Source organism: Aphis gossypii, chromosome 3 (assembly GCF_020184175.1).
Source record: "Aphis gossypii isolate Hap1 chromosome 3, ASM2018417v2, whole genome shotgun sequence".
Taxonomy (NCBI): domain Eukaryota; kingdom Metazoa; phylum Arthropoda; class Insecta; order Hemiptera; family Aphididae; genus Aphis; species Aphis gossypii.
Window position 1 is genome coordinate 14913826 of NC_065532.1, and position 23580 is coordinate 14937405.

General features: G+C 26.6%; 4 protein-coding genes across 5 annotated transcripts in view; 2 read left to right on the top strand and 2 right to left on the bottom strand.

Annotated features, from left to right (window-relative positions):
* The first annotated feature begins 5880 nt into the window (after positions 1-5880).
* LOC114127846 (odorant receptor 43b) lies at positions 5881-11166 on the top strand. Its single transcript, XM_027992182.2, has 5 exons — positions 5881-6635; positions 6863-6971; positions 8230-8334; positions 9417-9575; positions 10732-11166. The coding sequence occupies exons 1-5, from the start codon at positions 5914-5916 to the stop codon at positions 10861-10863; spliced, it is 1227 nt and encodes a 408-aa protein (XP_027847983.2). The 5' UTR covers positions 5881-5913; the 3' UTR covers positions 10864-11166.
* Positions 11167-11903: 737 nt separating this feature from the next.
* LOC114127841 (mitochondrial-processing peptidase subunit alpha) overlaps positions 11904-23580 on the bottom strand; it is a 108703-nt gene continuing 97026 nt past the window's right edge. Inside the window, exons 2-13 of one of the 2 annotated variants that reach the window (XM_050202597.1) lie at positions 16392-16587; positions 15611-15813; positions 15451-15530; positions 14833-14915; positions 14660-14762; positions 14374-14466; positions 14135-14307; positions 13956-14052; positions 13681-13892; positions 13395-13560; positions 13206-13338; positions 11904-12129 (exon numbers count right to left, since the gene is read on the bottom strand). In XM_050202597.1, the coding sequence (XP_050058554.1) occupies positions 11969-12129; positions 13206-13338; positions 13395-13560; positions 13681-13892; positions 13956-14052; positions 14135-14307; positions 14374-14466; positions 14660-14762; positions 14833-14915; positions 15451-15530; positions 15611-15813; positions 16392-16492 (1605 nt within the window). In that variant the 5' untranslated portion in view covers positions 16493-16587 and the 3' untranslated portion in view covers positions 11904-11968. Of the gene's footprint in view, positions 12130-13205; positions 13339-13394; positions 13561-13680; positions 13893-13955; positions 14053-14134; positions 14308-14373; positions 14467-14659; positions 14763-14832; positions 14916-15450; positions 15531-15610; positions 15814-16391; positions 16639-23580 lie in introns of those variants that run through there. The other variant, XM_027992174.2, reaches the window with a different exon arrangement.
* LOC114127833 (leucine-rich repeat-containing protein 57-like) lies at positions 19298-20801 on the bottom strand. Its single transcript, XM_027992165.2, has one exon. It carries the CDS (start codon positions 20621-20623, stop codon positions 19907-19909), a length of 717 nt encoding a protein of 238 aa, XP_027847966.1. The 5' UTR covers positions 20624-20801; the 3' UTR covers positions 19298-19906.
* LOC114127835 (multivesicular body subunit 12B) lies at positions 20939-23335 on the top strand. Its single transcript, XM_027992167.2, has 8 exons — positions 20939-21183; positions 21406-21616; positions 21690-21819; positions 21885-21965; positions 22063-22262; positions 22346-22410; positions 22474-22521; positions 22683-23335. The coding sequence occupies exons 1-8, from the start codon at positions 21085-21087 to the stop codon at positions 22716-22718; spliced, it is 870 nt and encodes a 289-aa protein (XP_027847968.2). The 5' UTR covers positions 20939-21084; the 3' UTR covers positions 22719-23335.

The window sequence follows — 23580 nt, forward strand, 5'->3', positions numbered from 1 at the left end:
TCCGATTTTTTTATTAAAAACTACCTTCAAAATTGAAGATCAATACATTTTTTCGACTCCTTATATGTCCACAGACAAAAAAACACATATAATAATTGTATAATTTATAAATTCATTGCTCTGCTCAAAATCTAAAACATACTAAATATTTCTTTAACTGTATTTTTATGTTAACATCATATCAGCGTACCGCGGTATTATTGTTAACAAAATTGTAGTTTTCTCTTTCAAACAAGTAAAATAAAGTAAAAAACTAAAAAAAATCAGTTATTTTTATTTTTATTATGAAGATTGTTGAGGTTTATATCGATTTTAACACTTTTGCACTATAATTAATTGTTTTGTTGTTGACGTTCATGTAGCTATTACGATTTACGATTCATTGTGTTACAGAATGTCTCGATTGGTCAGTGCTTACATAATTTTTTATTTAGTATTCGATAATTGGACGGTTGCACTTAACGAGATGTCTATAGTTGCAATGGTGACGACATGTCACGTTTGTGTAAAATGCCCTTTAGTCGGGTCATCTGTGAATTGTTTTTTCTTTTTTTTTCAACTATATACATATAGGTATACGCGTATAACCGTAATTTGAGAGCATTATTATTCAGTTATGTGATTCATCTGTCTTCAATTCCATACTAAAACTACGTGTTGGATGATCACGAATCCGGATAATTCGTAAACGTTGACCGAGTTTGACACTTGGTCTGCTGCAGAGAAATTATGTGAAATTATCTAATGACAAGTATGTAGTTTACCCAGTACTTAGGGAGTTTATATAATATCTCGGAATACATTTTGAACATTGTTTATTGAGAGTTCTTATTGTTGTGTACACATTTCAACATCTAATTTATGATTAAATAAAAAGGACATCTCTATTATTTTAATATTATATTTTGCTTAAACTAAAATAATAGATATTTGGCGTGATACTTTTTATTATATTAGGGAATTTTACTTCAGTATTTCACTGGCCGGTAAATAAGTTTTATATTTATTATTTGCCATATGATGAAATTACGAGTATGTATACGATAATTGGTATACGTTGTAAGCTTTATGGCTTTATGTTTATTTGACATATTATAAAATATGTATGTCATGCTATGAAAGTAAATATATTGTTTTTGATCATATTTTATTTTACAATAATGATCTTAACGATTGTTAAATATACTACAGGTAATTAGAAGAAGCTGAAGTAATTGTTTATACATGTCACATCCATAGGTAACATCACGTTATTAAGCTATTCGTGAAATGGACAACGTTTTCAACCATTTCATAAACCACGGTTTCTTCATACTTAACGTAATTACACAATATGGATATTGAAAAACATTTTTCGAAATGGATATAAATAACTTTTTCTAATATTTTTTTATCCATATGGCGTATAGAGAAACAGTAAACTTAACAATCTAAAAAATTCGTATTTAATTATTAAAAAATTATTACTAATATATCTTCAGTATTATTATTCTCAGTTCAAAAATCCATGAGTCCAGATGTCACATAGGCAATTGGCTAGTCTAAATATATAAGTTAAAAATACATATGCGCATATTAACTCAAAATGTTAAATATTTTTAATTTATCAATTAATAATGAATATTATTTTAAATAATTTTAATTAATAATAATAATATGATTTTTTAAGAAATAAAGTTCAAAACAATTTTCAATTCCCTTTTATTTGTTATAATTTTATTATTTTTTTTACTATTTGTTAATTATTAATTTAATCTAACTTGGATTTAGTCGAAAGAAGCTATTATTTATCTAGTTTATATCAACAAAAATTGTAAAATTAATACAACTTAACTTAAACTTTCTAACTTTTCAACTTGTTTACGCCTTACATTTAAAATAACAATTTACGATATAATAGGTTTTCATACGGATACCAAGCATAATCGATGGATTATTGGTAAATAAACTATTCAATACATTTTAATTATTTAATTTTAATTACCAATGCTTAATTCACAAAATTGTTTAAAAATTCAATGAATACCTACAAATCTAAAATTAGGTATCAAATTAGATCTATAATTTTTAATATTTCATTTTTTGCTACACCAAATAATAATCATACGAGATCATAGGAATTATCAAAATAAATGTACAGCCAGGATGGCGGTCCGAATTAATTTATCTATTTTTAACAAAATGAGGTTCACAAATTAAAAATGCCCACGAAAATACAAATTCATATATTTATTTTAATTCGAATTTATCATTTATTTCTGAACGTTGTAGTATCCGACCGGTTTTTATTTTCCTTGTTTTCATCACGCGCGTCACTAAAACAATGTTCTCAGTCGAAATTACCCGGGCGCTCGTCTAGTCGACTGTCGTTTCTTTTATCACGAGTTTTCCTACTCACGGCGAGTAAAATTGTGGAATCAACCGTCCGAAAACGTGTTTAACTCTCATAGCATTATTATAATATACCGTTTGTAGAGAAAAATACATACGTACGCTCAAGGGCTGGATTAAGCCTATAAGATAGGTTTTTTATGTATAGTAATTACACTTCAACCGCAATTATTATAAAATATAAGTAAAATACCGGACTCAGAACTTCATCAACACATTAAATTCAATAAGATATGGATTATAAATCTTATTCGACTAGCATTCTCTCACAATTTCACATCGATAATAGTCATATTATATAATGTGTTACGGTAAAGTATGAAAAACCATTAATTTATACATTGCCATTAATCTAACCTATAATTATATGAATAAGGATTACATTACCATTTGCCAGGGTAAAATGTACTTTAAAAGTTATGTATGTCAAAAAAATAGATCGCATGAAATATATTTAGTGATATAAGCTTACAGACCGTCTTCACACAGAATTAGTTTTCATTTACAATAATTTATCATTTAATTCAAATTTAACACACCCATAATAGTAATACCTAACAACACCTAAATACCTAATATACAAAAGAGCGGTACCCACTTTCCTACCTATATTTTAATTTAAGATCATAATTTAGATAACAAGAACTATTACTTAAAGTGGAAATAAATTACATGTAGGTAAATATTATATCTATTATTTATTAACATAATATGACATTATAGTTAATATCTCAAAGTTAAGTTATATTCAGTGATTCAGTAGCATAGCATGAAACTTGGTGGTCCTAGACCCAAAACCCTTTTTTCGTGTTTTATATATAAATTTAATTTAATTTTTGTTTTAATGTAATGATACATACAACACTTGCGGTCCCTTCCTAGGAAATACTCTGGAGGCGCCGGGACTATTGTCATAATAATACGCTAGTAGGTACGCTACTGATAATGCTGAGATTTCACTCGAATGTTGAAAAAAATATTATTTTATTGGACGCAGCACAAACTAGATAAGTGATAATAAATTGAAATATCTTGAGTGATTCTGAAAATTCTTTTGGAAGTTGTTTGAGTGTATTAATTCAAATCCGGTTGGAAAGTATAATAGTACCTACCTAATAGTAATAGCAATTGGTTTTGCATGATTTTATTAAGGTGCAACTTTCAAGTACACATTAATTTTAAAATAATTGAAGTGATTTAAAAAATTATTATGTATAATATTATCATTCCGTAATTCTACATTACGGTAATAACAATAAAGACATTATACCTCACCCCTCGCCGCCATCATCCAACTAATAAATAAATAAATAGATACATTACTGACTATTTAGTGCTGGAGGAGGTTTCTCTGCAGTAAAAACGAGTACCTAATATTATAACATCGTGCATTAATTACAAGGCTATTTGTCTAATGATAATTTGGAAATGGGGACCAACTTTTTTTTGTCGTTGTTATTAAATCGCATTATAAATGGGCTGTTTTCACTGCACGCAATGAGCCGAATCGTCAAATTACAGACAACTATACACAACGGTGTTCGCCCATCGTCGTTTTCGCGTTTATAGTATTATAATAATAAACATATAAATATTAAAATAATGATACGTATACAATGTATTATATATCTCGCGAGCAAACCGTGTGCGCACTGTACAGTATATCGGAGGCCTTCCGGAGTCGTGGTCGTCCACGACACAGCGAGTATAATTGTATATAACATATAATTTTATTATTGTGATGTTATATTTGTACAGACGTATAGCAGTGTTGATGATTTCACACGGCCACAGTCACAGATTTATACAATGTCAAATATTAAGATTTAAAAATTATTTTAAGATTATATAATCTATAGTGTGGGGGGGTTGTAAGTGCAAATCCTCGCCGCAGGCGATAATTGGTATAAGGGCGCGCTCTTGGCTTATGAAAAATAAAAAATAGCCATGAGCATGCAATTTATGATAAAATAATATGTATGAATCATGATAAATATTTACAATCTTACACTAAGGAAAAAAAATAACATTACACATTAATTGCTTAAAAATATTGGTATAATGTTTATTATCTTCAAACTATTTTTCCGGTGTTAAAGTCTTTTATATAGTTTTGCTAAGTCTTACCATAATATTATCAGTTTATTAGTTTTCGGAGAAAACCCAATCCGATGACCGACGATAATTGTATGGTATATTATTAAATTGAAGTACGATGTACGAATATACGGGAATATATTTACATAGGTAATTTACTTTAACGGGATATTTTGTATCGTTTATTTGTTCCTATCGAGTAATCGATTTTATTTGAACATTAAGTACAATTATTGTTATGTAACATTCATATTAAAAAAAAAAAAAAACAAATTATCTAAAGAATTCGATTAAAAATGTTAGTGAGGTTGAAAATAGAAAAGGAAAACTAGAAAATCAAATTAGTTCAAACACTAATGATTGAATTGAATAAATTGAATGAACTTGTAAAATTTATCCCACGCATAGCTCACTCCTTAAATTTAATTGGTGTTACTTAATTAAAATAAAGAGATTTTTAATTTATGTTTATGTTTTTATACATTTTTTAATAATATTTAAGCATAATTTGACGTTTTCTATACACAAATATAAATTGGGTAGCCGGAGAAGCTAAGCCTCCCAAATATGGTTTATATTTAAAATAGTTTATCATTGGAAATAGTCATAAACACATTATGTAAATTATAATAGCTCCTACAAATTTAAAACCCAAATTATGCCTATGGTTCTATATGTACTATATATACGTTAAAACATTAGATAATGATTTTGATAAAAATATTTGTTATATAAAAATATACTTTTTGATTTGTATTTAAAATTTGTATTTTATGTTGACAATCGGCACACCGCATAGCGATAGCGCTATAAAAGAACGCTGCATTTGTATTAGACCAGGCCGTCAAAATATATCTAATATCCGGCACTGAATGTACATATTATTATAGTTGTTATGATGACGTGACTCCGTGTATCTACGTTATTATTATATAAACTGTCTATTTTTATTACACTTTTTTTATTTTTATTTACGAATTATTATTTTTTTAAAGGTTTATACATGTATAAGACACAACACAAGCCCAAAGTGACAGTTCTGTGTTGATCGTGTTCCGAACTTTAGCATGTCAATAAAAAATTAAAACATAAATTAACAATAACATATCATCATGACTACTTCACCCCTAAGAAGTCAATAAAATTACAATATTAAAAAAAAAAAAAGCTGCACCTGTTAACTGAATAATTTATAGGTTAGTGGATATTATTACGGATCCTATATTAATGCATAACAATAAGAAGTATAATAATATATTAATTTAATTTTACATTTTTAATAAGAGACGAACATTTGGACTAACCATATCATATAATTATATATGATATCGTATTTATTTTCACATATATATATAATATATAATAAATAATATAAACAATACATAGTTTCAAAGCACGTAACAACACGCCTCATCGGTGTTGGACATGAAAAAACTGAAAAATATCACACTCAGTATGTCGATTGCAGTCATGGTGCACTATATGGCCGAGATGTTTTTTAAAAAGGCCATATGCAGCGATGACGATTTGCACGGTCGTGACGCAATGCGTATGGTGTTTTTTACCTACGGCGAGTTGGCCATCACACTGTTCTTCGCCGTGTCGACGTACCTGTCGATCGTCCACTCGACGGAAGATCTATCCGTTCGCCTGTACGGCGTCCTGTGCTTGATAATTCAACTCCTCGTCTTCGCTTTCTTATCCTTTAGGTCGTACCATCGGTCACATTTCCGCGACATGTACCAGCGTTCGCGGGGGATGGAAATATCGGAAAACTCGAATCGGAAAATCGCTGCAGTGATCAAACACCACTTGATCATGCCAAACGTGTTTGTGGTGATTTCCGCGCTGTACACGATTTCCTCCGATAGAGTGCACATTGGTGATCCGTTCACGTTCCCTTTCATGGACGTGTTGCCGATAGAAACGACGTCCGTGGCCGTTTACGTGTGCAAATACGTTGTATATGCTTTGCCCGTGTACTTAACACAAATCGAAGTCTGTTTCTTGCACGTGACGTACATGTATTCCACGAGCATTATGAAGAGTCATTTTCAGATTCTCGAAAAACAGGTCGAAGAAGCGATGGTAAACAAGGATGAACATAAATTAAAGATCGCGATCAAACACCATCAAGAGTTGTTGAAGTGAGTTGTGTTCCACGCACTGTACAATTTATCTCATCAAGTACTTCATAATCAAACCCAATTCTGCTTAGGTATACCTTGATGACATTTAATTTAAAAATTTTAAAAATATTCAAAATCGGTTTGTACTTAGGTACCCGTTCGTCCCAATTTAACCACCTAATAACTCGATGTATTACATCTACTTAAAGTTTATAAATATGAATATAATATAATATGATTTATAGGTTTTTCAAAGAAATGAAGACAGTATATGAGAAACCAATATTTTTGATAATAGTATCGTGTGGATTATACATTGGTTTGACCAGCAGTTTAATAATTCAAGTCATACAGGTGTGTGGTAATAATAGGTATACATTTGATCAATCGTATAGTTTATTTTTTTAATAGTTCAAAAATATTTTATAACAATATATAGTTAACAATTAAACATTTTCAATAGTTTTATATTTTATAGAATATCGTTGCTACTTTATACTTTTGTAGAATATTTAGTGTAAATATATTTTACTTTCTGTTCAATTCGTACAACAAAAATATAAATATTTTAACAATTTGTTCTATATTTAAAAAAAAAATGGATACCTAGGTAAACACTAGGCAATTGATACTACTTGCATAACCATACTAGCCGGATAGGCTGTACAGTAGGTGTCAAATGGGTTACTGGAATAGATGCATCAGTGGGGAATCCAGGGGGTGGACTTCGGGTCCGGACCCCCCTCCTCTTGGCTCATGCCATAGTATTCATTTTTATCTTATATTTTTAAAGTTACCCAGAAAAACAAAAAAACAATATATAATAAATAAAAAATTTTCCTAGATCCCCCTTGAATAAATCCTAGTTGCGCCACTAAGATGCATTAAAATAGTATTCACAAGTATAGGTATAATCACTATAATCATTGTACTATTTTAAACATACAAAAAACAGTAGTGAGTGGAGACTGTTTGTCAGCCTTTATACAATATTATAAAATATATTTCACGATAATATATTTTTGTATATTACTATTAAAGTCGATTTTTATAATTTAATACAGAAACATCGCATTTGTTATATAATATTAATATATATTTATTAATATTTATCATTTAATATTTGATTTTAACAATAATTATATTATGTATTATCTAATATCATACTATATTATTAACTATTGTTTTAAACTTGCAGAATGTCAATACTACATTATTGTTAAATAGTGTGAATAAGAGGTATACGTATTTTTGAATTAATATTTTTTATAGGTATAAAATGAAAAACTCACAAAGAACCATTTATTAAATTTTCAAATCTTAAGAATAAATATTAAATATGCTATGATAATTTTCAAAATTTTGACAAAATTTATTAAAATTCTGTAACTTCAAACGCTTATAAATATTTTTGTGGATTTAGGTTCGCTCAATTTTTTATCTATCTTCTATCAATAACTATTTACTATGAAAATAAATCTTGTTAATTTTAAAGAATTTCAACTAGTTTTTCCATAATCATTTGTTTTGTTTTTTGTTTAAGTTAACTATTTATTATACGCAGTTTACGTACATAAATATTAATTATATATATATTATTTTTACTTTTTAGGGCTTTATTCATCAAATATTATTGGGAATATGTATAGTTAGTAGTTTGGAATGTGCCTTAACAATTATAATTTATTGCGTTTATGCAATTAATTTGTACGATTTAGTAAGTATTTATATGTGTAATGTGTGTAATGTATTTGTATTATTTATACCATTGTACCTATTTCACATAATACGCTCATTTTATCATAATTCTACTAACGTTTTTGAAAATATTTATTTTATAAAAAGTCAATGAACAAAACATCAATTTTGAAAAAATTATATTTTCTTCAATAATTTATTCATTATTATTTCTTACTACAGGCATGTCAAACTCAAAATATCAAGTGGGCCAAATATATTGGATAGTTTACTACGAGGGCCGCACATAAAAATTAACGAAAAAAGAATATTTTATACAAAATGTTTCTATTTTATTCTTTATGTTTACAAAAACAAGAGATACAAAAAGAAAACAAAAAATACGAAAAGACAACTACCTACAAAAAAATTTACACTAACATTAAAAAAAAACATTTTATTTAATTAAGAGTAAGGTGACTATATTTGACATTTCTTTTCTCCCTCCAACTTTTCAAATTCAAGAGAAATATTTTTAGACAGAGTCACTTTTAATACTGAATTTAGATGTATCTCAGTTAATCTGGATCTAACGAGTTATTAATTACTGATGATTAATGAAAATAGTTGCTCACAATCACACATTGATAAGTACTACTAAACATGGAAATAATTTTACTTGTGAATTTAAAAGTTTCTACATATCGTACTGGCACAAATTTGTAAAAATCAGGTACACCCCCTCATTAAATTTGTTTTTAAATTTAAATCATTTTAAATCTCGATATTTTATTATGTCAATTTTTTTTTTTTTTAACCAATTAAAATTGGTAACCGTAGTCCGCAAAAAAATGAGCCAAGGGCCGCGTGTTTGACGTGCCTGTCTTACTAGCATAAAAACGATAAAAAAATAGTAAAAACTAAAAAGTATTGTATTATTATGATTATGACTTTATGACTTCAAATTGTATAAAACAATTATTTCCATTAACGTTTTTGTAATTTTGTATACGTTACACAAGTATACAACTATACTTTTTGATATAATAATAAGTTGCTGAATTACAATACCTACGTAATACTTATGTATATATTTATACCTATTTGTTTTAATTTTTTTAGCATGATAGAATATTGAACGCACTTTTTCAACATCAATTATTGTATTCTCAAAATAAATCATTTAAACAACTTATTTTAATAATGATGACCAGAGCAACAATACCATTAGAATTTAAAGCTGGTTCCATTTTTACCGTTAACATGAATCTTCTTGTCAGAGTAAATATAAAATTTATTTATTTAAATCAATAAATTCCATACAGCTTTTGTTTTAAGTAAATATTAGGACATGTATGTATAAACATATTATACATTTTTTCAATTTTTAAAACAAAAATACGATTTTACAAAAAATATTCGTCACAATTTGTCTAAGACATGATGGCTTTCCTTAGACTCTTAGAGAATCAATATCTATAAAGTATAAGGTAGGTAGTTATTATTCTTACCATACAAATCCATTTCATAATTCAAAATCCAATTCTAAAAGTAGGTAGTATATTGGTGCATCAATTGATCCAAAAATTATAATATTATTTAATAACTAATAACACCAACATTACCCCTGCGAACCTCTAATGTTGATATTCCGATTGCGATTAGTATTTTATATTCGTATATATCAAGCAATTATGATATAAAGAAAGCGGTTTTATAAACGTTCGATAAATAATTTATCTCAAGCTGTTGACTATTGATCCACATTACTTACAAATCTAACTATAACGAGCATGGGCGTTCATAAGTAGAATTTTAGGGGGGGGGGTCAAAATAAAAAATTCTCAAATGTAAAGATAATAATTATATTATGGTAATATTTATTGAGTTACAATTTTTTAATATTTTTTATCCAGGGGGGGGGGCAAGTGCCCTATCTTGCCCCTCCCAATGGGCGCCCATGATAACGAGTAGTATAAGGTTAAAAAACATAAGTAAACTTTCATGCCACCTCACAAAACTAAGTATTCACCGAAATGTACTGATATAGTTATATAAATTCAATGCGGGATGACCCAAGTCCCAAAGGATAGTGTTAAAATATATTTTATAAATTCTAAGTTTTTAACCTGATCACTGCGTTCTAAGATATCTGTTCCAATGTAGAATACCTACATATTTTAGTTAACATTCCTTTGCATTTTTGAATGGCTAGACCAAGGTTAACAGACAACAGTAATACATTTGTTAGTTATTACATCTATTATAAATGTTATATAAATTATAATCAACATTTTACATTTAATAAATAAATGTAGTTCTAAAGTTGATTTATAATACTTAACATTTTGCAATATTGTTGTTTTTTTCTGAAAACACAATTAGTTGCACTAGTACATTAAAGTAGGCATACCTACATAATTTGTATTTATTTCAGATCCTAAAATTTGCATATACGGTGTTTAATGTTTTAATAACTTCAATCAATCCAACTTATAAAAACTGCAGTATGAAAATAAAGTATATAATAGTATCTATGCAAGTGATTACCAAAAAAATTTATTTTTGAACCAAATATTTTTTCAATGTTTTTATTTTATATTCATCTACTAAATGGAAATTGTATTTATTTTTTTATTTATTTACCATTATCCTTTAATAAAATTTCAGCACCAATGCTGTAGATATTAACATTTTGTTTTTTATGTATAAGGTTAATTATATTTGTGGTTACCAAATATTTTGAATGGCCATAAGCCCCCACGATTCTGTATAAATAAAATATTATTTAGGTTGTGTAACAGAATTGTTCTCGTCTTGCAAGAAAAAAAGTTTGCACCACCACTGTAAAGTAAGAGTTGATCAGTCTATAATATGTTATTATATATATATATAATTATATTGCTATTAGTAAGTATGATAGATTGAACTAATTTTTGTCAAAAAAAAAAAAAAAAAATTAGCATGATAATATAATAATTATAATACTATTATTTCATACATTTTTCAATGCTATATAAGCAATGTATCAATATATTATGTAGCAATGTATAACTTTGTAGTATATTTTAACTGTTTTACTTACAAGCAAATACTGCATTATGTTAATAATACAAAAAATAATACTTTAAAAAAACTAAAAATTATATCATGACTAGAAAACACTAATTAAAATATTTAGTGAACAATTCAAGATAATTAATATTTTATTTACTTGAAATTTGGAATTAGGCTTTTGTTTTTATAAGTATATCAATTTATTGAGACTGATACAAGATCATAACTTAAAGAGTGCTTATTAGAGATCATCGAGTAGACTATCCACTCTCCACTAAATATCATCATAGTATTGCCATTGAGAATAAAATATAGAATTATAAAATAATACTGATGTCACATCAATGACTCGTGTAGTCTGCGATATAACAAAATATTGTTTTATAGAATATAAAATAAAAAATTTTAATTGGTATACTAAGTAGTAAAGTTATATCTTTATAAATTAATAATATTTTTCACATTTAACTACAATCATTTCCTAAAATTATATCTTTTACATCTAGAATATTCATAAGGGTTAACCATTAATTAGTCATTATACATAAGATATATTTTGTTTAAACAAATTTATTTTAAAGTTAACAAAAATGCAAAATGGAATAAACTAAAACAAATTAAAACCGACCAAATATCTTTCCTTTTGGTTTTGTACTAATCAACTCTTGCATTTCTTCAATAAGAGGTAATTTTGAAATATCTCCACGAGCAACAACTGTTAGAGGCGTATCAAGCATTGTCTTAACAACTCTTACTATATCATCTTCTGTTACATTTTCTAAAAATATTAAATGAGAAAATTAATACATTAAATAATGATACATGTATACATTATTATGTAAAATTATTAAATCACTAAATTTATTCAACTTTGCTATATCCGAATTATGAAATAATTGAACTATTGAATCCATGTTTTTTTTATTGATCAATTTTCGTGATTTTTTTTTTTTAATTTGTTGATAAGAACAAGTATTTTATTAATTTTATTTCAAAAGTCAAGTACTTTTCTTAAGATAAATAAGTATAAAGTTAGATTAAAATATAAATAATAAAGTTAATAGCAACCAAAAAAAAAAAAAATAGGTTTTAACAATTTGTCACTTGGAAAAAAAGACACTTTATTTTTTAAACTAAAAAGGCATTTCAATGTATTCAATCTAATTACGCGATATAGATTTTAAAAATAAATTTGAATTTCTTGTATTGTCTTATTTAAGTCCTACTAACAATTTTTAAACAACTTCAGATTTAAAAAAATGTACTTAAAAAAAGTTAAACATAAAGTGACGTGTTCATCATTATAAATGATGGGTGAGCAGAATTTAACATACAGATTGTCTGCTATCCCTAAAAACTGACAAGAGACAATTAACCTATACTCTATACTCCGGCCCACGAGAGATCAGTACCGCTATTCAACCAAAACTTGTCCAATTTCGCACATCTTCCATTCAACTGCCTACCGACAGTGGCACATAATAGGAAAAATAGTACCCCGCACCATCTTCTGCATGCGCGTGACGGTACTGATCTCTTGTGGGCCGGATATTCAGAATAACCTTTCCCACTTTTGCGCATGCAACTGAGCCGCCGGCAGTCAACCAACCTCCTCAGTGTTATCAGGAGCACTGTGATTGGTCGTTAGCTGTCGTCAATGCTCCCGTGATAACAAACATGAGCGGAAAAGACGAGTTTTGTCCATCCAGTGAATAGAGTATAGATTTAGATATTTCATAACATTTATCTAAGAACTTGGGTTTATCAAGTAACAATACATTTGATAAGTCAATTATTCAAGTCCCTTGAATATTTTTGCATATATTATATCAATATTTTGTACATAAAACCTACCAATTTCTTGAAGGAGTTCCTCAGGTCTTTTTCTGTAACCACATGCTAAGATTTGCCTAACCATGTCTTCAAACACAATAGGACGTGCTTCTAAATTCATCAGTAATAATGATTGTAACTGTTTTTTTGCTCTCTATAAAATAAATAATGTCATTAAATATGAATATTTCAAATAAAATGAATACATACAGCAAGCTCTTCTCTTTGAATATTACTAGCCATGTTAGCAATTTCATACACAATTACTTTAACCATATCACGAACATATTGTGGTTCAGCACTAGCATGAATACAGAATAATCCACTATCAGTATACGAATGGTTATAAGCAGTAGCACTATACAACCAACCATACCTAAACATACAGGTTTAATATAAAAATATTGTAATTGCACTTTAAGTAAAGTCAATACATATTATTTATTGCAATATTATAAATTATTATAATATGTTTGTAATATAAAAATATGCATACCGGTTCAAAACATTTCTATACAGTCTTGTGTACATTCCTTTACCCGGTCCACCAGCACTAAAGGATCCACCGCCACCCATCATCAGATTTAATACACATGATGGAACGAAATCATTAGTACTCACTAAAGGTACGGATTCCAAACCAATCATTACATGCGATAAAACAGCTAAACCAGATGGTCCGGGAAATCCAGGAATTTCACATTCTTCCTATATTTAAATATGCATCAAGTATTAAAAAATTAATAAATATTTTAAATAATAAATACATACTTTGATTATTCCACCAGTGTATTGTGGTATTGAGGTATCAATACTAATTTTATCAAGTTTTTCATTGTCCCAGGATGGTTTTTCATCAACAAAATACCTAAGTATAACAAATATGTAATTAAGTAAAAATAAAATACATTTTAATATGATTTATGTAATATAAAAAATATTTCAAGTACTTTTGTACGCTATCAACAAGTTGTTGATGATCTACTCCAACTCCTCCAACAACAATTCGTTCAGGAACATAATGATTTTTTAAATAAGTAAGTAGAACTTGACGATTAATTTGTGAAACATTTTCAATAGGGCAAAGTTTAGATAAGCCCAATGTATTTTGTTGAAAAGCAGCCTATATAAAAACACAACTTTAAGCAAAACAAAAAAAAATATATTTAAAATATTTTAAGTTATTTACCATATGCACTAAATTTTCAAGCAATTGATCTTGTTCAGGTCTTATCATTAATGTATCATGCTCAAATAAAATTGCTTTGCTTGCAGCCATTACCTGTAATTTATAATGTAAGAAAACAAAATAATTAAGCTTGATATTTAAATTGTTTCAATTTAAAATTTCCTGTACTTAAAAAAAAAACTATGCCTTATATAAATATTGAATATTTATTTATAATTAATTTTTTTCAAAAAAATTGAATAATTTTTATAAATACATATAAAAAAATTAAATTATATTTTTTAACCTCGTCTTCTGTAATCCTGGGCCGTAAGACTACATCAGCTAAAACTTTTATAATATTATCCACATATTTTCTATTAGCACTTGCCGCATATAACACTACATCTCTATAACATAAAAATACAAATAATACAAAAATAATGAAACTACCTATATTATAATTAGATAAATAATTACCGAGAACATTGTGCATCACACAAACCGTTATATTTTTCAATTTCATCCAAAATTTCATTGTTTCCAGGAAAATTAGAAGTTGTCTAATAACAAAAATAATTTTAAAAAATGAAAGCATTAAAGAAAAAATAATTAATCAGTAAAATAATAGGTACTGGTTTGTTATAGCTCCGCCATTCCAAGTTTCTAATCACCCCGCCATCCGCAATATAAATACATCATACAAATAATCTAATAATTCAACGCGAAAATGAAAAATTACTATGAAGTACATATTAATATGAATCAATATAATATTGATCAAACACCACAGTACAAATTTGTCCATCGTTTGTTCGTATTTAAAATTAATTTTTATACATTTATATACGTTTTTATAACATTATATTAATTAATATTCCATTTTTTTAAATATTACATCAATATATTGTCAAATTATTAGAGTAATACATATCAATAGATAAACTCACTATCTCTTATATTTAGGTATACAATATATTTATTATTATATGGATAGCGAGGAGATAACAAACCTGAGTGGCGGGACTATAAAGTTTTTACTCGCCGCAATAGGCCTATAACAAACCAGTACCAAATAATGAAAGAAATATCACTAACACTGAAGGCCAATTTTTCAAGGAAATGATTAACACCACTTGGATATGCTACTTCATATCGACAACCAGAATTTATCGCCACTAATAAAAAAAAAGTTATGGTATAAGAAATTAATATATGTTCATAACATGAGCCAAATAAAAATGTATAAAAAATTTACCTCCAACAGTACAAAATTCTCCATATGCAACTTCAGATGCAACTCTTATTCCACAAGGTAATTGTGTAATATTTGTTTTTACATTATCAAGCTTATGTTTACTATATATAACATTTGGTAAATTTGGTAAAGTTTCTGTGAGTGGAGGTTGATTGAAAGAACATATATTCTCAATTTTTGTTGAAAATTTACACGATGTATTCCTATAATTAAAACATTTAATTTAATATACATATTTAAATTTGTTTTAATAAACGGGATGATAGTTTTATGTTATAAAAATATAAAAACCAATTAGATTTCTATCTATTAGACTTATTTTGGTTTTATTTAAGAACAATACTACAATAGTATCATATATATTGTAAGTAAATTGAGTTATTAAACAGTTTATCCACCATTCCATAAATGTCACTTTGTACTATGTGTTATCCATCTGTTATAATCAACAAGTATAAGTTAAATTGTTACAATTAATGAATACTTGACAGGAGAATTAAAGGTAGTAATGGAGAATGATTAATAAATGAAATATAATATTGATAATAAAATACCAACATTAAATATACATTATTTTCAATTATTTCTTAATTAGTTAATGTAATATGCAGTTACATTAACTTTACTTCTCATGCAAAACTATATTTTATGCACATAACACCAATGACCCAAGGAATTCAAAGTGCAAAAAGTTATTTTATATTGGATCAATAAAAGTATTTAATACACTACTTATAATATGAAGGAAGCAAATAATAAGAAATTTTGGAATTATACATACAGTTCTTTAAATGATTTTTTTCTACTGAAATACTTCAGGCACGAGACTGAAGATAATCGTGATTTCATGACAACCGGCGTTTTACAATACGCAGTGGCCATTTTCACGTAAATCGTGAAACCGCAATAGTCTTTAGTCAATACTTCAGATTCAGATTAGACGTTTTATTGTAAGTCTTTCGACTATAAATCAGTAGACAGTAGGTATTTTATAAGTTATGACTTGAGTTTTCACGTTTTTCCATAGACCTATGATAGTATGATATTTGAATTGATAATACCACAAAATAATAAATACGATTGGTTTATGGTTATAACCACAATGTAAACAAAATTGTGCCTATATTAACCGAACATATGTAACACTTTTGATAAGAGAAGATCATAATATAAAAATGTTATTGTATATAATTTATATTCAGCTCATAGCACGGCTCCATAATCCATATACTATTATAAGTATCTAAAGCTGTTGCTCATAGTGAAACTTTGGATTACTCATTTAATCTTTACAGTTTACGACTTAACCCTTAGTCCTTACTCTATGATTAAGACTGATTCATTTAGCTAATCAAATATAAAACGTGCTCGAATATCATAATATATTATAATATTATCTGAAAATTATGACGTTCTACATATTTTTATTGTTTTATAGCTTTTCTTTATTAGCACTGATCAATGTTCAATGTTATTTTTATCCTAGGCTTAATGATTGTATAATATTGTGCAATTTAGCAATATTACCTTATTATAAGCCTTCTACCATACCTAAATATTATTATTTTATTTTATAATAATTTAAACGAAATCGATGCCTACTTCCTAGGTACCTACAGTTCGATCATCGCTATAAACATAAACATTACTAAATAATAATTATAAAATATATGTATTTAGCTATGGTATTATACCATTGTTATAAAATAACACTTAAGTACTCCTACAATACTCGTTGACTCAAATTATTTAAACGACACTTCACACATAGATCGTATGTAAGTATATTCGTATATACGAGGATGAAGTGATATATCAAGAACATCTCCATGATAAACAATGATCTTTACACATAATGTATAAACTTCGTATAGTGAGAAAGAGGATCTTCGTTAAGATCGTCTCTGATCACCGATGGAAATTCCAATTCCGAAATGAGACACCTCATGCCCTCATCTGGTGACGACCCTCCCCCCAGTATAAGGCATTATTCGAATGAAATTTTATCTAGATGATTATTTAGAAAACATTTTATTCGAATAATTTAAACATATTATTATTTGTATAAAAAAGTTATTCGAATAATTTTCAAGGATAATTACATATAACTAGGTATTCGAATAATTTTCGGTTATTTTATTTGAGTAAATAATAAACATGGTTGATAATTTAAAAACCGCACGTAGCTGACATTGTATTTTAAAGTTAGGTTGCAAATCGTATTTTACTCGGGATAAGTTCAAAAATATTATAAATAAAACAATTAACAAATATGTATATATCAATAGAAGAAAGTACAGAACTAGATGTTTTTCGTAATAATTACAACAATTATTCAATTGTATTCGAATAATTATAAAAAATAATCATTCAAATACATATTTATTTGAATAATTTTCTATTTTAGGTAAAATTTTCTCAACTCTGCAACTCTGTCTTCAACATCTCTATACCACTACTGCAGTACTGCGCGTCGTCTTGCACTCTCGCGTTAAAGTTAAATGGCTCTCGACTAGGCTCCAGCTGGGAGCTCTTTGGAAGTTTCATGTACCTTAACCGAGTTAACCGTGTTTCTGTGGTCAATAGGTTGACAGGCGGTACGCACGCCAGCTGATGCTAGAACTCATTTAAAGCGGATTTCATTCAGAATCTGAAAGACCGATCTCTCTTAGGGACTAGAGCAGAGTCACTAGTCACTACCCTCATCTAATAAGTTGATGAAAGGTGCCTAACGCCTAAGTACTGTGTACTGACTACTGAGTACGTCGTGTTGCATGTATATTATTTATGCATAGATTATATTAACACCATACTATAACTTTCTTGTACCTACATTGATACATGATACAAGTCTCCAATATCAATTGGCTATATGAGAGTGTAACGGAGTATTTTTAAAGTATCTATTAATGATTATTATTATTGTTGCCAGTTGTAGACATTACGAAGTATGGATAGTTGGCAGGTCTATTATTACAACAACTAAAGAGCCATGAAAATAAGGATTAATAATACTAATAATATCAAGGTTTTCCAAATTCAAACTCCTCAAAGATGTCAGGTATGGTATAATCTGTGTCACAATCATAGATTTTTAACAACTCTAAAAATACCATGCATTATAAATTTTAGTATATTTAATTTGTACATAATGGTAATATGTGACTTTTTTTAAAGTACTTACACAGTAACATCGAAACATTCTTGTAGGTACCTAGTCTTTAGGTATATAAGTATGCTTATAAAATATTTTGATGAATAAGTGATTACTGAAGCAGTCTAATGTATTAAGTAAATCTAAGTAAACCACATACAATAATGTAATATATATTAGACTAGAACTAGTAGTAAAAAAATCATATTTTAATATAATAGATTGGAAATAAGGAAAAATATTTTTCAAAGAAAAAATCAATAATTTATTTATTTTTGTAGAAATATTGTGTAATTGACAACATCTTAAGTGTACATATATCCAATTATTGAAATAATGGTAACAGATATACCTATTGAAATGTTAAATTGTATTATAAAAATTTAAATTAACCTATGGTAATATTTATCAGTAATCGAATATAATACAAAAACATTTCACAATTTATTATGGGTTACAATGTCACAAGAAGAATTACATGAACAAACATTAGAATATAATTATTCAAATTTATGAAAAAAATCACACAGATAATTGATTCATTAGTTTTATATTTTTATAAAAAGACAAATATATTGGAATAACATTTAATAAAGCTGAAACTCCTAAATATAAAAATAATATATTTTTTCTCTTTAAAATTATTTGAACAATAGAAATAATTTTTTTATTTTGTAAGAGTTTTATAACAATTTTTTTTTTTAATATTTGTCTTCATACTTATGAGCTAAAAGAATATAATAAACTAATAACTAATAGCATCAACTTTTGATTTTAAAAAGATAATACATATTCATAAATTATTGTTACATAACATTATTATTGTGCATTTTTTTTTTTTTTTTTTATTAATTAAACAACTATTTAGACACATGCATAATTTGCTTTGATGATTGGGCCCATTTTATAACCGTTTAAGACTAACAAATAATAAATATTTTAATTGATTTAAATTCTAAAAATTACAATAAAATATATTATGAATAATGTGTATAGTTTGATCAAATATAATAATATAAAATAACAAAAGGCAAGTAAAAAAATTAATTATGAAACATTAATTTAAAAAATTTAATGTGCATGGTAATGTAGGTTTTTTATTAGTATACAAATAAAAGTCAATGATAAATTAGAAAATTGGTTTAAAACATTTTTTTTTTAACTTCTGTATATCTCGTCATATATATACTATACTCCTCCAACGCCAATAAAGATTTCATATCAAATAAATTCCCTTCAACACATAATAATGACACTTTAGACGATGTTAATAATTCTTTTGGAATATCATCCAGTTCTAGACAATTTTCTTCTACGCGCAAAGTCTTTAGTCTGGGGCATTGTGCTAAGCTAGATGGCAATTTTCTAATTTGATTTTGATTTAAGTTTAATTCAACTAATCTTGACTGTTTTATAAGTTCAGGTAATTGAGTGATATTATTTTTAGATAAATCCAATGCTTCCAGATGTTTTAATTCACACAAGAATTCTGGAAATACACTGAGCTGATTGTCTCCAAACGAGGCACGTTTTAGAAACATCAAATTATTCAGTGGAGGTATTGATTTTAATAAGTTACAATTCACCTGTAATGTTTCAATCTTTGACAAGCAGTTTATTTCTTCGGGTAGATGTTCTAATGAGTTGTTGCTGACATTAAGTATTTTTAGTTCTTTGAATTGACCAATAGATTTTGGTAATGTTTTCAATTTGTTTTTAGACAATTCCAAATTTCTTAAAGAAGGATGAAGCACGTCAATAGAATCTGGATATTGTTTAAGATGACTGTCTGATAAATTTAGCACACCTGTTTTTCTGGATGTTTCAACATGGTTCTTTAAACTTGATGCATTTCCCATTTTTGTTTATTTTAATTTTTTTTTAAGCAATAATCATTATGAATTTAAATAGAATTATTACTTACTACACATTAGTTTATATTATTCAATAAGGCGTTAGCTATTAATCAAAATTAAACAAAACTGAAAACTTCATACTCTTTTAATAATAATTATAATTTAACTTTTGTCTCTTAATTTGTGATTATACTATTTTATCTATTATCACTGTATAGATATAAAATTTAAATGTTATCTATATTTGTCGAACGTTATCAAATGAGCCCCCACCAACTATTTTTTTTTTGTTTACACTATTGTAGTTACTGTATTTTATTTTATTCTCTTTCTATTCTTTATGATGTATTTAAGAATTTACATATAATTGTTTTGCTTATGCCTTATTGTGCTTCAAAGTTCAGTAACACTAGTAGCAGGTTTTGGCATAGATCTTAATGTGGTTTTTATTATAAATACGTAAAATGATTAAACAGGTTTTTAAATCATTTCCGGACAATAAACCAATATCAGGATTATGTATAGTTGAAGATATTACAAAATGCCCAACTGGATATAATCCCGTGAGTGAATAATTAATTATTTATAATTAGGTGTCTGATGACATCATCAACTGCTTGTAGACATTTTTAATTAATACAATTTGCATGTTTAAATATTAATATATTTTATTGTTTCTGCTTCAAATACAATTTTTAGTTAGTACAATTTATTAAATATTTTTAAGTATGTACCTATCTAATATGTACACATATTTTATATAGCTGTTATAATTTTATGTTTAGATATCAAAAACACATGACCAAGATTCAGATGCTGATTTACATATGCAGTCATGGAAAGAGTCTGTGTTTATTGGCAGAAAAATTTCTAGATATTTATGCTTATCTAAAACAGAAGGAATTTCGGATTACATTGTAGTAAATATAAATATAATAAATGAAAAAGAATGTCCTCCTGATGGCTATTGTTTAATTCCCAGAACTATTGACAGTGGTAACCATATTTTTATTTAGTTTTTCATTAAATATTAATATTTTTACTATTCTAATATTTATACCATTTTAAGATCAAAAAGCCTGGCGAAAACGTCAACTGTGTTACAAATTAACTAGAAAAAGTCAAGCTACTTATGCAATTACTGATATTATACTATTAAGTCGATCAAAGAAAGCACCAGATGGTTTTAATTTAGTTGGGTATGATGTACTGACATTAAAATATTTGAATTGTTAATGTTAAAAATATATTTAATCACTTTTAGGGATTTAAATGGTTTAACACTTTGTTATAAAACTAGTCCTCAATCTCCAGATAATATGCCATTACCATCACTGACTTATGGGTATGTAAATTAATGTATTATTTACCTGTTTATTTAATAATTAAAATATTAATATTTTCAGTTATTTATAATATTCCTATGTTATTTAATATTGTAGATTGACACCAACGCCGCCATCAACAGAAAACATTCCAAAAAGTAATGGGTCCTTAAGTTCACTTCCCAGTTTAGAATCTAGTGCTAATGCATTATCTCATGATTATGATCGACTAATGTCGTTAAAACCTACACGGCCAGCACCAAAATTACCTCCAACATATTCATCTTCTAACTATTCAACATTAAATTCATATCAAGGTAAATTAAGTATTTGTTTATTTTATACATCATTATAAATCAAATAGGTTTTTTTTCCTTATTGAACAATTTGTATTTTTCAGGATTAGAAGGTATTCCATTTGTATTGAATCAAAATATTTCTATGGAAAACAAGTCTATTTTTAAGGTAAAAAAATTGTAGTGTATGTTGATATAGTAAACAAATAAATTAATTTTTTTAATTTTTTAGGATATACCAGAGATTAAAATAAAAACAGCTGAAGATCTTGATTTAGAAGTATGTATATTGTGATTATTTAATATAAATGAAGTTTTACCGTATTGAAAGCTTAGTAATAAAAAATAATGATTTGTTCTTATAAACATTAGACAATTTTTTTTAAATTTATTTTTTTTTACAAAAAAAATAATTATTTGAATTATTCAACTATGTTACAGTACAACTACAGTTTTGAACAAGAAAGACAAGTGTGATTTCCTACTTATTTTTTGAATTGTAAGTTTAAAAAATTTTTAAAACTTAAAATGTATTAAATATTAATTTATAATATGTATAATATGTATGTATACATATAATGTATTTAACACATCATTTATTTCATCTAATTCAATTTTAGATTATACCTAAGTAACTTAATTTTATGATTACAGAAACTATTAATTATTATTTTTTAAATTACTATAATTTTTTTTAATAATATAGTTTAAATTATCTTTTTAAATTGTTAACGGTGTGATGAAATGTTTTACTATCATACTCGTTAGTTAAGTCAAAGTTGACTTTATTACTAATATTAATTACCAATTGCGTATTTAAAGATAGTTTAGGTATTTCAGATCAAACATATCATGACAGCTTAGTACTATAATATATGTATATAGTGAAATCTCAATAAATTGAACAAAATTCCCTTTTATCACTTTGTACCTAATGGTTCAAATTATTCCAATTTTTCAAATCATTTAGTTATTTTATTATATCAATCTTTGAGATTTCACTGGATCATTAATACTCATGACTTTTACTATATTTCAATGTTACCTAATAGATATTTTTTGCCATTATAAAAAAATAAATTATTAAGCTAATACCATGTGTACATGTTTTTTATTAAATGCCATAAAAATTTATATAAGCTAATAACCTTTCTACTTAAAATTAAGAACTTATTCTGACTGTTAGTAATTAACAATACTACTTAGTATTTTTTGTGTATTAATTTGGTTTATATTAAAAATACATATTAAAGTATCCTCATACATTTCTTAGCATCGATTATTTAAAATGCTTAACAAACAATAAATAGAAAGATTTATTCAAATTGTGCATAGTTAA

Bases quoted from the DNA above. Each gene is read 5' to 3' on its own strand.
- LOC114127835 (XM_027992167.2), top strand. From the start codon at position 21,085: ATGATTAAACAGGTTTTTAAATCATTTCCGGACAATAAACCAATATCA. The intron at 21,820-21,884 runs GTATGATGTACT...AATCACTTTTAG, and splicing joins GATGGTTTTAATTTAGTTGG to GGATTTAAATGGTTTAACAC. The intron at 22,522-22,682 runs GTATGTATATTG...ACTATGTTACAG, and splicing joins CTGAAGATCTTGATTTAGAA to TACAACTACAGTTTTGAACA.
- LOC114127833 (XM_027992165.2), bottom strand. From the start codon at position 20,623: ATGGGAAATGCATCAAGTTTAAAGAACCATGTTGAAACATCCAGAAAA.
- LOC114127846 (XM_027992182.2), top strand. From the start codon at position 5,914: ATGAAAAAACTGAAAAATATCACACTCAGTATGTCGATTGCAGTCATG. The intron at 6,636-6,862 runs GTGAGTTGTGTT...TATGATTTATAG, and splicing joins CACCATCAAGAGTTGTTGAA to GTTTTTCAAAGAAATGAAGA. The intron at 9,576-10,731 runs GTAAATATAAAA...TATTTATTTCAG, and splicing joins ACATGAATCTTCTTGTCAGA to ATCCTAAAATTTGCATATAC.